At 43.8% G+C, this 13,817-nt stretch overlaps 1 protein-coding gene across 1 annotated transcript; it reads right to left on the bottom strand.

The window, feature by feature from the left end:
• Positions 3,469-8,667, bottom strand: LOC110434510 (protein DETOXIFICATION 40-like). Its single transcript, XM_021458653.1, has 7 exons — positions 8,041-8,667; positions 5,177-5,808; positions 4,994-5,050; positions 4,614-4,852; positions 4,300-4,418; positions 4,121-4,207; positions 3,469-3,874 (listed from the first exon to the last, which is right to left on the bottom strand). The coding sequence occupies exons 1-7, from the start codon at positions 8,383-8,385 to the stop codon at positions 3,803-3,805; spliced, it is 1,551 nt and encodes a 516-aa protein (XP_021314328.1). The 5' UTR covers positions 8,386-8,667; the 3' UTR covers positions 3,469-3,802.

Raw genomic sequence — 13,817 nt, 5'->3', positions numbered from 1 at the left:
GACTCCAGATGCTCTCACAATCCTCATTTGTAACTCCTACCATGAACTTCAAGCACTTGAGCTCAGGAACATGAACTCCCTATCTGAATAGGATGTAGGGCAGTCGCCCAAACCAGAATAATTTCTGAGTCCTCGAGTGCTAAGTCATACCAGCTTTAGCTTCACTACTATGATTGCACTATAGCGTACTACTATAGCAGAATTTAGTGAAGCCCCCCAAATCTTGGCTTCATCGGTTTTATCATTCTAGTGTAGTTTGGGCTGGAGAGAGAAAAATAGCTTTTGCATCATTACAAAACAACGACGCTACATTGTACATTTCTGAAGAAGTTTAAGCCGATAAAGCCATTACCAAAGATGACCTACCTACTAGTTGGTGCTAACACAACTGTCTCTAAAACTTTTTTTTTGCACAGATGTTAAAGTAAACTTCTTGTATACTCTCTCTGTCCTATTAAAAGTAATGTTTTAGAACTAGGCACGTGAAAGGTCCTTGTTTGGTTTTGGTAATTGAGTGACAACTTAGGTGGACTAATAGTGTTTATGTGAGATACACAGGAGATTAGTCCACAGGTGATGATGTGATGATGGAGGAGCTCATTGCATATGAGACATGACATGGAGTCATGTGACCAAGGTGGAGAAGATCAAGATGAGGCTTGGCTTGATGGACCGGTTGCAAGAGTGAAGGGCAAGTCGGAGGCTTTGAAGCGAGGGACCCCGTGTGACGGTGAAGCTTGAGCAAGACTTGGCGCCGATGGACCGAGGCAACGGTGAAGAGCAAGTGAGGTCAAGATCGATGAACCAATACGGTCACGTGATGATATGAAGTGGATCATATCATTTGGTGATTGGTTGGTGCATGTGTTGCATCAACATTGGAGGAGATGAAATGGAAAGCGCAAGGCAAAGGTATAACCTAGGGCATTTCCATTTCACCGGTCATAGGTGTGTAGAGAAGTTTATGACCGGATTTAGGATAGATGCCCGTACTATCAAGAGGGGCAAACTTGTTTGCATATCGGTCATCTAGTGCCACTTGAGCGATCTAACTTTGCATACGTGTTAGGATCGAGTGGCGTGGCAAGTTGAGAGGCTAACTCCTTTGGGAAAATTGTTTGTGAAAATGCTAACACACTTGCACATGGTGGTGTACACTTGGTGGTGTTGGCACACTTACAAAGGAGGTAGAGTTCCTAGGGTTGAGAAGCGTGTGGGTTCCTCTCTCCCTCCCGCCGAGCTTGCGAGGCGGGATTCGGCGCTTTTGAGAAAAATAAGTGTATATTTTCTATTGCGCCGGTGGGAAATTTGGAGAAGTCGCGGGAGTGTTTCTCAGTAGGAAACACTCACCGGACGCTCTGCGTGGAGGCACCGGACGCTGGCCTTAAGCGTCTGGTGTGCTGTCGGGTGCAGCAGAGTGCACCGGACGCACCGGAGAGAGTCCGGTGCTCAGCGTCCGGTGTGCGCGTGGTTTGGCGACCCTCTCTGCGCATGAGTCCGGTGAGCACCGGACGCTCAGGGTGCGTCCGGTGGCTCGCGTCCGGTGACCGTGCGAGTTTGCGGAGCTCTCTACGCACGAGTCCGGTGTGCACCGGACGCGTCCGGTGTGGACTAGTTGAGCGTCCGGTGGTGCTGTGTCAGGCGCGAGCGCGAGGTAGCCGTTGGCCACAACGGTCGTTTTCAAACGGCTAGTGACACGTGGCCGACGCCTGAGCACCGGACGCTGGGAGTTGAGCGTCCGGTGGCTCCCTGTGAGCGTCCGGTGCCCACGTGTTTTGCCCAATGAAGGGGTAACGGCTAGTTTAGCCCTTGGGGCTATAAATAGGAGTGGTGGCCGGCCTTGGCTGGTGCTGAGCACCCTTGGGACTTAGTGTCCATGCTTGGGGAGTGCTAGAAAAGCCTCTAACTCACTTGTGCTTGCAAGAGTGTGAATCAATAGCGAGTGAGTGATTCTAGTGCGTTGCATTGAGAGATTGCATCGAGTGGCACTAGGTGTTCGTGTTGCAAGCCGGTGGTGCTTGTTACTCTTGGAGGTTGCCACCTCCTAGACGGCTTGGTGGCTTGTGACTCCGTCGAAGCACGCAAGGAGATTGTGCGGTGCTCCGGAGAAGAGATTGTGAGGGGTATGGTGCTCACCCCGCGGGGATCGCGAAGAGCAACTCTATTGGATCGTGCGTGTCATTGAGCTACCTCACTTGTGGGTAGGTTCTTGTGGTGTCCTAGTGGGGACGAGGTTCGTGTAACACCTCTTAGCCGCCGAACCACCAAGTGTTGGTCGACACAACGGGGACGTAGCTTGGTCGCAACCAAGTGAACCTCGGGAGAAAATCATCGTGTCAACATTTGTTCTTCCCGTTGGTTTGCAAATCCCTAACATAAGCTTGTTCTTACATTCATATAATTGTGCTTGTGTAGTTGCTCTTGTAATTAGTTAGCTTGTGTAGCTTTCTAGTTACCTTCTTGCTTGTGTAGCTAGAAGTAGTTCCCTTGCGTGACTAATTTGGTTTGTGTAACCTTGTTAGTCACATTACTTAGTTTGTGTAGCTAAGTAAGTTGCGCTCTCTAATTTGGCATTAGTTGCCTTGTTATTGAGCTTGCTAGTGAGCTTAGGCTTTGTGCGCTTTGCCTCACTAGTTTGTGTAGAAGCTCCCCCGGTTTGCAAAGTACTAGTTGCATAGGCTTGTGTGACCTTGCCTCTAGTTTTGGTTAGGTGAGCTCTTGCTAAGGTAGCACCTTGCTTGCTTGTTTAGGATCTTTTCAAGGTGCTAGAGAACTTAGATAGAGGGTTGTAGTCTTGGCTAGACCGATAGTTTTAATTCCGCATTTGTTTCGGTTAGCCGACGCAATAAGTTTTAGAAAGGACTATTCACCCCCCTCTAGTCCGCCATCTCGACCCTTCAGCACGCCGATCAAGGAGCAGGAAGAAAAACATTTATACCCCTATAGTCTCTCTCCTCTCCCGTCTCCTGTACAACCCATCCAGATCTGGGGCAGGGGGCTTTGCCCGTCGGTGGCCTCTCCTGGCATGAGGGCGTCTCCTAGCGCCAGCAGCCTCGCTCTCGCTAGAGGCCTCGTGTCGGTGCTGGGATGGAGGGAGTACTTCAGATGGCTAAGATACAAGGGCTTGATATCCCATTCTCTCAAACCCCTCAAGCTTTAAGGTCTAAACTTCACAAAGATTAGCTATATATAATGTATTAATGTCCATACTGGCCTTGGATGTGATCTTGAATGTCTTGAGAGAGAGGAAAAAGTCTGTCATTTTTATTCATTTCCTCATAGTATTGCTCCATAGAATTGTCGTATGCTCTTAGCACCTACTCTGTTCTTGGATATAGATGACTTCTAGCACTTGTACCTGCCGATCGGTCACCTAATTTGTTTTTGTTCCAAATTTGAATTGCATCAATATTGTCTCGAATATCTATCTCAACGTACTCGTGCATGACAATGTAATGTAATGCTAGCTTTGGGGACAAAACTACACATAGTCCTACTAGCGAATTTTCCAATGTCATCAATAGAGAGCAACCCACTTTTGTTTCAGGAGTTCCAACAAAAATTATCACTGACGACTACCATGCAGTCGCATCAGTGAACGATAATGGAACATAAAATTGATCAAATTGAGCGATGCAAGAATAATTTCAGCCATCTCCTTCTACACATTTCAGGATATGGAATTGCTACTTGACATCGAATTCCGCCTCTGCTAGCTGAGCCTGCCGAGCGAGGGGCATCAGTAAAGCTCATATCCATGCATGTCTCATTCTTGGCTTTTTGGCAACATGGAAGACTTATTTCATTCTTGGGCTGACAATAGAGGAGCCTTGCCATCATTCCATTTGTTTAATCTTTTCTGTGCTTCTTGAACCTGCATTCCAGGAGAAATTCGGAATGAATTCATGCCAATACATGTAGAAATAATGGATACGAGGCAAGAACTCAAAAACTGGATGAATTGCCATTTCTTACAAAATTGTGCTTCCTATTTGTAATGGCTTTCATTAACATAGTTATCTCGCTATGAAGATTGTTATTGGTGAACAAATAATGTTGCAAACTTCAATTTACAGTATACACACGAAACCAAATTGGATTAAGTAGTTGCAATCTGTACCTCTTTGGTCCAGTTGGTCCTGTATGTAACCCACACCAGGATCAAGGTCTGCATGAAGGTGCCCCCGATCATACCACTCCAAATACCCTGCAGTCATATATGCAGTCGTCATTACATTACATTACATCAAGATGAAGTGATGAAGAACCATGCACAAAGTTTGTATTGTGAGTACATACCGCTGCTCCGAGGTCAAAATAGAATCCTAGGAGACACCCAAGGGGGATGCCGACGATGTAGTAGCAACCAACATTGACGTATGCGACGAACGCTTGCCATCCACACCCCACAGCAACCCCTGTATTATATATATATTCAGAGAGAAGATTTATTTACTTGTATCAGTGTGTCATACATATACAGTCGTATATAGAATGGAGGCTTCTCTCATCCAAATTAATGTGCCATGACTGAGTGTCATGGCTATGAGCAATGCAGTGTCAGTGTGCTGCTGTATACTACTGGAGTATATATGTACAGAGTAGTGACTGACCAGAGAGGACGGGCTGGATGCCGTTGAGGATGAGGGTGACCGCCAGCAGCGGAGTGAGCTTGGAGACCGCCCGCGACACGTCCTCGCCCTCGGTGAAGATGTAGCTGATGTAGTCCCGGCACAGCAGGATGACGATGGAGATTAGCACCGACAGGACGAAGGAGAGCAGTGTCACTACGACCACAGAGAACGACGCCGCCTTTGGGTTGCCGGCACCAAGCTCATTGCTCACTCGTACACTGAAGAACGAAGAAACAGATACAACAAATTCATCAGTTCACTTGTTGGAAATGGAAACGCAAGGTTTTTTCTTTTCCTTTCATCAGAAATTCAGAATAGAAAAAGGGATCTCTCTTTGTTTTATGATTTTGTTTAATTACCTGGCTGCTGCATTGAACCCAACTGATATCATGAACACCCACCCTGTAATTGTCATGCTGCAAGTCAGAGAATCAAAAAAAAAAAAAACAATGCAAGCAGTCAGTGTTACTGTCAGCAATTAATAACATAGGCGATCTCTATAACAGTTCACAACAATGCAAGTATTAATTGTGATTGCGTACCAGACAGAGAGTGATGACAAGGCAAGCTCAGGATCCTTGAGGAGTCCAGCAATGAGCACAAGTATCTGAAAGTACCATGTCTCAAGGCAGAGCATAACAGCCGACGCCACCGAGAGCTTGAAGAAGCTAGGCAGGCCCGAGAAGGCCTCCCACGAGAAGCCCGTCCACGTGAGGCGGCACCTCTCGCTGGTGACGATGTAGACGAACTGCGCGACGACGATGACCCACCAGCTGAGGCTGAGTATCAGCGACGCCCCGAGCAGGCCCATCCCCCACCGGTAGACGGCGAGGTAGCTGAGCGCGACGTGGACGGCGAGCGTGGCGGCGGAGATGTAGGCGCTGGGCGCCATGATGCTCTGCGCCTGCATGAACTTCTGGATCGGGAAGTTGGCCGCGTACGCGAAGATCTGCGGGATCAGGCCGTACACGAAGACGGCGGCGGCGGACGCGATCGCCGGGGACTCGCCGAGGAGGACGAGGATCGGGCGGGAGAAGGCGTAGATGACGGCGAGTGGGACGCCGGTCGCCATGAGGAGGATCGTGGAGCGCTGCAGGTAGATGCCCAGCATGTCGTACTTGTGCGCCCCGTAGGCTTGCCCGCAGAGCGTCTCCACCGCGCTCCCCATGCCCAGCTGTGCACATTTGCAAATTGCAATTGCATCGCACCGGCGACGAGCACCTCGTCAGTTCTGATCAGTTGTTTGCTTTGTTCGTTCAATTCAATGCAGTTATATATGTATAGTTGAACACAGTTAATAACTAGCTAGCTTATTAGCTACCTCTCGATCGATGACTGTAGTAGTATTTCGTCATTCCAAATTGAGAAAAATGGCACTTTTGAGATGTTATTATTATTAATAAAAGAAATTGGACTAGTAGTAGGTGTTTGATGGATCACAGGTCGTACGAAGAGCTAGTGATTGATACGAACACGTTACGTAGATGATGAAAGCTAGTGTTGTCGTCCATGCAACCAAGATTATCGAGGTACGTACTCGTGTACTCGTACATGACTACGTCGGCATCAGAGAAACGGACGCCGTGATGACACGTATAAATGTGCAAAGCGGTAGCGGGCAGGAAAGGAAGAGGAGGAGGAGGGATGAGGAAGCAAAGGCCATCTTGTTCGCCCGCCAGGTGCAACGTGCAATGCAGCTGCTCTCTCTATTGACGTGTGGGTGGCGTACGTTGCGCGGTAGCTACCAGCCTACCATATATCATTTCGACCGGGCGTTCCGCGTAGGACTAGTTATCAGTGAAGAAAAAGTGTGGTTGTGAAATGGGAACAATTCCCAGCTTCACAACGACATGTGGCTGTGTCGGGCCGGGCATTGAATCGAATCTATCTATCTACTCCAATCCCATCATATGAGTATTCTATTCCATTCCTGTGGAGTGTGCGTCGAATATATACAAATACTGTACTATATATATATATAGCCTTTGGTCTTGAGATGGTCGCAGACGTGATGACATAGACACATAGTAGTAGTCTCTACTCTCTAGAAGCTAGCAGGAGTATGTGTGTGGTCATGAATGGCCACACACCTATATATCTATACAGCTAGATGAAAATTTTAAGCTAGATTTATCATCACATCGAATCTTTTGGAACATACATGAAGTATTAAATATAGAAGAAAACAAAAACTAATTACATAGTTTATCTGTAATTTACAAGACAAATCTTTTGAGCCTAGTTAGTCTATAATTGGACAATAATTACCGAATATAAATGAAAGTGTTACAATACTAAAATCCAAAAAATATTACCAACTGAACGAGGCCTTAGTCATATGACACAGTGATTGGTTAGCATCGGTCGCTACAGTTGGTTTCTTTTTTTCTGGATTCGTTATGTACTGTATCGAAGAAGTATGTAGGAGTACTTCATATATAGGGTACGTGTAAGAAAAAACAAGCCAGGCATCATCTGTGGGACCGTGACTTTATCGGCTCAAGTCTTTCAGCCGAATCTGGTTTTTCCTCCCAATAAATCACCTAACATTAGCTTCTGCTATAGCTTATAAACCAAATAAGCAAGGCGGTTCGATACAGTACATAACAATGGCTTATAAACAATAACTTTCAGAGACAGTAGTAACTTCTGTGTGCGCGTCATCATGTAATGAGGACTTTGTTTGTCAAAGGGAAAACAAAGCTAATCACATTTTTCATCCATGTAACTTGTGGCGGGCCCCGCCATGGACAGCATGGAAAACGATGACAACTTATATTATTTTTCATTTTTACCAGCTCAGCTACCATGCATGCCTGCCTACTTGGCGCTCAAATGATCCATGAGGTGTTCAAAAAAAAAAAAAAAATACAAAGTGATCCATGGACCATGGGGCACGCATCGGAGGCAGCAGATCGATCGATTAGATTCGCATATATATGCGTGGAAAGGGGAAAACCGGTCGGACAGGTAAGACAAGTTGGATACTCCATATATATCCATGGACTCCGTTCGAACTATTCTATGATTAATCTAATTAACAATTATCGCTACAAACATTTCTATGTGATACTACCATCACTGATGAATATGCTGGAGACCAGCAGCAGCAGCAGGACAGGACGACGCAGGGCATGCATGCACAGTTCGGAAGAGGACGACAACAAAAAACCAAAACCAAAACCACTACTACTCCGTTCATCCGTTGAATATATATATATATATATATATATATATATATATATATATATATATATATATATATATATATATATATATATATATATATATATATATATAGCAGTACGAGTATTAGTAAATAAATAAAATGAAGCAATCATCACAAAAATACAAACAAAAGCGCCGCCACCGGCGGCGGGCGGGGGGTGGCGAGCGTAGTACATACCATGAGGCCGTAAGCGAAGACCTGGATGCCGGTGTTGCCGAGTGAGGCGGCGGCGAGCTCGAGCGTGCCGAGGTGTCCCGAGAAGATCTGCGTGGACATGGACATGAGGTAGTTGATCATGTAGACGAGCACGGCGGGGGCCGCGAGGCGCACGAGCAGGCGCATCTCCACCACCGACGCCGCCGCCATCCGCCGGCCCCACGGCAGGGAGGTGTCGCTCAGGATGCTCTCCAGCTGCCCGCTCGCCGCCTCGCCGCCGTGCCCGTGCCCGCTGCCCGGCGATGGCCCGCCCGACGCCGCCGCCGACAGACCCAGCAGCGGGCTCTCCAGCTTGCTCTCCCCCATCGTCGTCGTATCGATCCCGCTGCTGCTGGCCGTCGTCGGTGGTGCTGGCGGCGAGCTAGTAGCCTAGTAGGTAGTAGCTGGGATGACGGTGGTGATGATGATGAGTCCTCAGCTGGATGGATCGCGGCGTGTGACGCGTGCGCGTGCGTGTGTGTGCGGGCGGCTCGATCTCTATATAAAGGGGACGGGCGGGCCGGGGGAGAAGAAGCACAAATTGGATTGCATGGAAATGGAAGCTGTAGGGGTGCAGCGGGTTTGGTTCCTGGAACGGAACGGAACGGAAACGTGCAATGCATGCACCGTTGGGTTACGCGTGGGGAGAGTCTTGTGTCAGGGGTGTGTGTGCGCGCACACGGCGGCACGACGCGGCAGCTGGCGCTGGCGGCTGCTCAGCCATACATCCAACCAAACACTGTCGACGGACCACACACACACTCACTCGATCTGAGCGTCGGTCAATGCAGGCACAGGTGTACACACATGCAATCGGTGCACAGTATAGGGAGTGTGAGTAGTTGTGGTGATCGGTTGAGCAAGCTACCGCTGTGTGTGCACTGCAGCACATGAACGAGATATTCGTCTGCTGTAGGGAGTAGCAATCAATAACCGTGCCCTGTTTAGTTCGTGAGAAATTTTATAAAATCTTTTAAATTTATAAGATTTTATAGCATATTTATGGAGCATTAAATATATATTAAAAAGTAACTAATTGTATAGTTTACTTATGATTTACTAGATAATTTTTTTAAGTCTAGTTAGGTCGTAATTAGATAATATTTGTTCAATACAAATAAAAATATTACAGTGTTTATTTTGTAATTTTTTTTTAACTAAACAAGGCCCTGCTACATACTCTCTCCATCCTAAATTATAAATCATTTTAAGAATCTTGGAGAGTTAAAACATCTCAAATTTGACTAAATTTATATGATAACGTAATAACATTTATGATATCAACTAAGTATTATTGGGTTCTTTATTAGTTATTATTTCAATATTAATATCTATTTGATGTCATAGATTTTTTTTTTAAAATTTTTGTATAATATTAGTTAAACTTGAGATGTTTTAATTCTCTGAGTTAATATTTTTAGAATGACTTGTAAATTAATTATTGGGATGGAGGGAGTACAATACAGCCGCATCTCGCAGCGGCTGTTACACGACACGTAACGCTCGCCTGCCCCTCCGCCTAGCCCATCGATACTGCGCCAGCTGCCCGCTAGGAGTAGAGTAGCCGCGAGCGGCACGTGGGACAAATAAAATAAAATAAAATAAAACGGCGTAATGCTATACGGAGGAGCCTTTGCGTCACTGATGATGATGAGCGTCCTCTTGTTTCGGCCATATCTCCAATCTAATCACGCTACCTACCAACACAGGCCACACAGAGTACGCTGTCCGTTTCAAATTTGTACAGGCCTTGTTTACTTTCAAAAATTTTTGCAAAATATGAATAGTAGCACTTTCGTTTGTATTTGATAAATATTATCCAATTATGGACTAACTAGGCTCAAAAGATTCGTCTCGTCAATTCCGACCAAACTGTACAATTAGTTTTTATTTTCATTTATATTTAATACTTCATGCATACGTCTAAAGATTCGATGTAACGAAGAATCTGAAAAATTTTGTAAAATTTTTGGGTAACTAATATCGTTTTAGCTCCGTGACAAGTGAAACTCCTTGACAAGTGAAATGGATAGAGAGAGAGGGTGTAGTTTTTTACCATGCCGCCCTTTTCTCATGACATAGTCAAATCTTCATGATTAGACATAGTCAAATCTTCATGATTAAGGACTAGTAGTTGAAAGTTCGCTGGGGTCCTCCAACATGTTAGCGTCTTGATGAGTTAGGTTCTCCAATTATTAATTGTGGCTCACGTCACATGCCTTTCAACTCCAAATCAGGACTTGTTGTTTGTACATGCATGGTTTTTCTAGAACATTTGTGTCTACCAGTACCACCACGTCAAAACAACTCGATTAGCTAGCACTTTTCACAAACGTCTTTGTATTTGCCTCCAATGTGTCTCCGTGTAACACCCTAAAATTTACTCCTTTCAAAATAGATGAAAATTGATCTAGTTTTGTATTTGAGTGCTCATGAAAATATAGGAAAAAGAAATTTACTCCTTGTTCGGCATATCTTTCTCTTTTCTACGATCAAACTCCTTGCTCTAAAAACTTACCGGAAATTATTTCAGCATTTTTCTGAAACTCGTTTCTACTTTTCTATGAGCATAATCTAATTTTTTAATGCTCTAAATTATCATATTATGTGCTCACTCTTGCAATTTCCCAACACCTCAGGATATGATATTGAAGATGACTGGAATGAGGATTACCGTAATGAGTACTAGGTTTGGAGTCAACCAGTCAACAGTGTCCCTGTGTGGAGCTTCCGTCGAGAGCGTTGTTTACTTTATGCTATCATTTTTATATGAGACTATGTGATTTCTATGTTTCGCTATGTAATGAACACTGCAATGGTACATTTGAGATTTGTCTACTTATGTGTGCGACTATTCCTGGGGCACATATGAGTCTTTTATGCATCCTATTTTGTTCTTAAAATATGGGTGTGACACTCCGTTGACATGCTCACCGACACACAACGTTTTCTATCCTTCCCGAAATCAAACCTCCCCTTAATAGTAAACTCACTATGAAACTTATCCCTTGCATGGCATCCAAGCTCACTAGCTAAGGCTATCTTTGACTCTTGTTATGACCTTCCATATTTTTATTATTCTCTAACATACTAAGCTCTCCATCTACATTAATTCTATGTCAATAATTCTAAGTCAATATATCATAACTTAACTTCAACACCTATAAACAAATGAGGACCATTACACTAGCGCACCAACACTACACATGCAACACCAATCTAAACATATAAGGGACATGCAACTACTAATGGTACAGAATAGATGATAGAACCTAATTAAGTACCACCTGTAACATCCCCGTCGAGGGCTTAATAGGATTAATAGGATACTCGTACCAACAAGTTGTAACTTTTTTCCGGAAGCCCATCTCCAAAGAACTCTAAAGTTAAACGTGCTTGACCTAAAGAAATTCAGAAATGGGTGACCAACTGGGAAGTTCTTCTCGGGTGCGTACGAGTAAGGACAAAGTGCACTGATGTTGGTCTATGAGGGCAGTCTATGTCTTAAAAAAAGTTGCCACATGTAAGCGGGCCCGGTCTCGTGGAGGCGGGGTCGTTACACCACCATATATAACTAAGCCTCCGATCCAACTAATCCTACCACCATCGTTTCATATTTCCAAATCCCTGCCAAGTATTAGGTGAGGGAGTTTATTTTCTAAACTACCAAACTTGACTAAGATCACTACTCCACTTGCGGAGCTGGTCGCGATGGTGTACGCTCTACACTGTCACCACCAGTGGCATAGGCCCCATCAGCATGACACGAATATAAGGCCTTGTTTAGTTGGCAAAAACTTTGGTTTTTGGCTACTGTAGCACTTTTATTTTTATTTGACAAACATTGTCCAAACATGGAGTAACTAGACTCAAAAGATTCATCTCACAAATTACAGGTAAACTGTACAATTAGTTTTTATTTTTATCTATATTTAATGTTCCATGCATGCGACTAAAGATTCGATGTGACGGAGAATATTGAAAATTTTTACGAACTAAACAAGGCCTAAATATAAAATGATGTTGAGCCGCTAGGAACAGGGAGCCAGACTAGAGGGAACACGGAGCGCTCGATGTCGTTAAGGCGAACCTTCTTCATGAAGGAATCATGGTCGCCCAATGTGCAAAACTTGACTTGGACCATTTCGCCCTATGGTTAATTGTTTTAGGGAAAATATCTACATGGAATATTTAATAGCCCTATAAATAAGGATAAAGGCTGCCTAAGTCAAGCATATCTCCCATCTAAGTCATTAGCATAGGCTAGCCAACTTTTCACTGCTTAAAGGAAATTAGTTGTAGAGAGGGGTGACTGCCTTGAGTGCCTAATCACTAATCTATAAGAGGGACAGGATGAAGGGAGGAGGATAGACCGTGTCTTTGTAAACTTGTTATTGCTAAATTTAATAGAGTTGACCACTGGTCTTTTGAGAATTGATCCGCTCCATTTCTTATTTTGTCTCTGTTTTGTTGGTTCTTGTGAAATCTTCATCTAATCACTTGAGCGTCTGGAGAGACATGTAAGGAATGTCTCTAGACATTAGTCTAGGTAGATTCCTCATGAGGACGAAGATCTGAGTTTTTGAGGAACATTGAGAAAAGTGCACTCCTGAGATAGTTTTTTAGATCCAATTTTATTCGTGAAGTTTTTTGGAGTTGGAATTTTGGGAATAGTTTCACAACTCGTTAAGAAAGTTGTGTGCAAATTTTGTTGTGAGTCGGTTTGAGCAAGAATCACCTTTTTGGAGATTGTCTTGAGTTGCGATATAGAAAAACCGGCTATAGGCTGGTTCTTGAAACTAGCTAGGCCAGTTTATGTAGAAAAACCGGCCAGGCCAGTTCAGAAAACCCAGCCATGCCGGCATGTTTAGGAAAATCTTCTGACTACATCTTCTGCTATGTTGTTTGTTGTACCTTTCTGCTATCTTTTTTTAGTGAGTTAGGAGTCATCCAGTCACCAGTTGGATTGCATGACTTCGGTTTATGATTCTAGGCTTTCGAGAGAACTTTGTGGATTGTTAGGGACGGAGGCTAGTTTTTAGTTAAGAAATTTGAATTGTGTTTCTCACTCACCCTCTCGTCTGGTTGCCTACTCAGTCCTTTAAATGGTATTTATGTCTCCAACTAGATTTAGTATAAAAAATATATTTCATAATTTATTTAATAATACTTATTTTGTATTGTAAACATTAGCATTTTTATATAACTTTGATCAAATTTTAAATTGGCAAACACCCCAAAAATAAAGAACTATATTTTAGCTTATCTGGCAAGTTTTAAATTGTGACTCCTTAAAAAAAGAAGGATACAACTAGAGAGATTTACTTGAGTGGCCCTAAAAAAATGTCTCTTCCTTGTATGACCTCTTTTTTTTTAACCTCCTTCTATGGCCCTCAAACGAATTTTTATTTCTTCTATGGCCTTGCGTCTGTTTTCAGCACTCAACGGTGTTAAGTGAAGGGCAAAAAGACCATAATACCCCTAACATGAATTTTTTTTTTTCACAAAGTTTGGTTTGTTTATTCTATAAATGAAATTTTTGAGCACATACTATACTGTACTGTGATGTTGTCCAAAGATTTATTGTGATCCAAATATGTACTGTTATAATGTCTAAATTATCAATTTGTTTGTTTAATATTACTCAAAATATACAAGAAACAAACCAAACTTAAAAAAAATTGATGACAGGGGCATTATGGCCTTTTTACCATCCAGAAAACGGACGAAAGGTCATAGAAGAAATGAAAGTTCGTTTG

Source organism: Sorghum bicolor, chromosome 1 (genome assembly GCF_000003195.3).
Source record: "Sorghum bicolor cultivar BTx623 chromosome 1, Sorghum_bicolor_NCBIv3, whole genome shotgun sequence".
Lineage (NCBI taxonomy): Eukaryota > Viridiplantae > Streptophyta > Magnoliopsida > Poales > Poaceae > Sorghum > Sorghum bicolor.
This window is presented reverse-complemented; position numbering and strand designations above follow the sequence as displayed.

Bases quoted from the DNA above. Each gene is read 5' to 3' on its own strand.
- LOC110434510 (XM_021458653.1), bottom strand. From the start codon at position 8,385: ATGGGGGAGAGCAAGCTGGAGAGCCCGCTGCTGGGTCTGTCGGCGGCG. The intron at 5,809-8,040 runs GTATGTACTACG...AAATGTGCACAG, and splicing joins TCTTCGCTTACGGCCTCATG to CTGGGCATGGGGAGCGCGGT. The intron at 3,875-4,120 runs GTACAGATTGCA...CCTGGAATGCAG, and splicing joins GGACCAACTGGACCAAAGAG to GTTCAAGAAGCACAGAAAAG.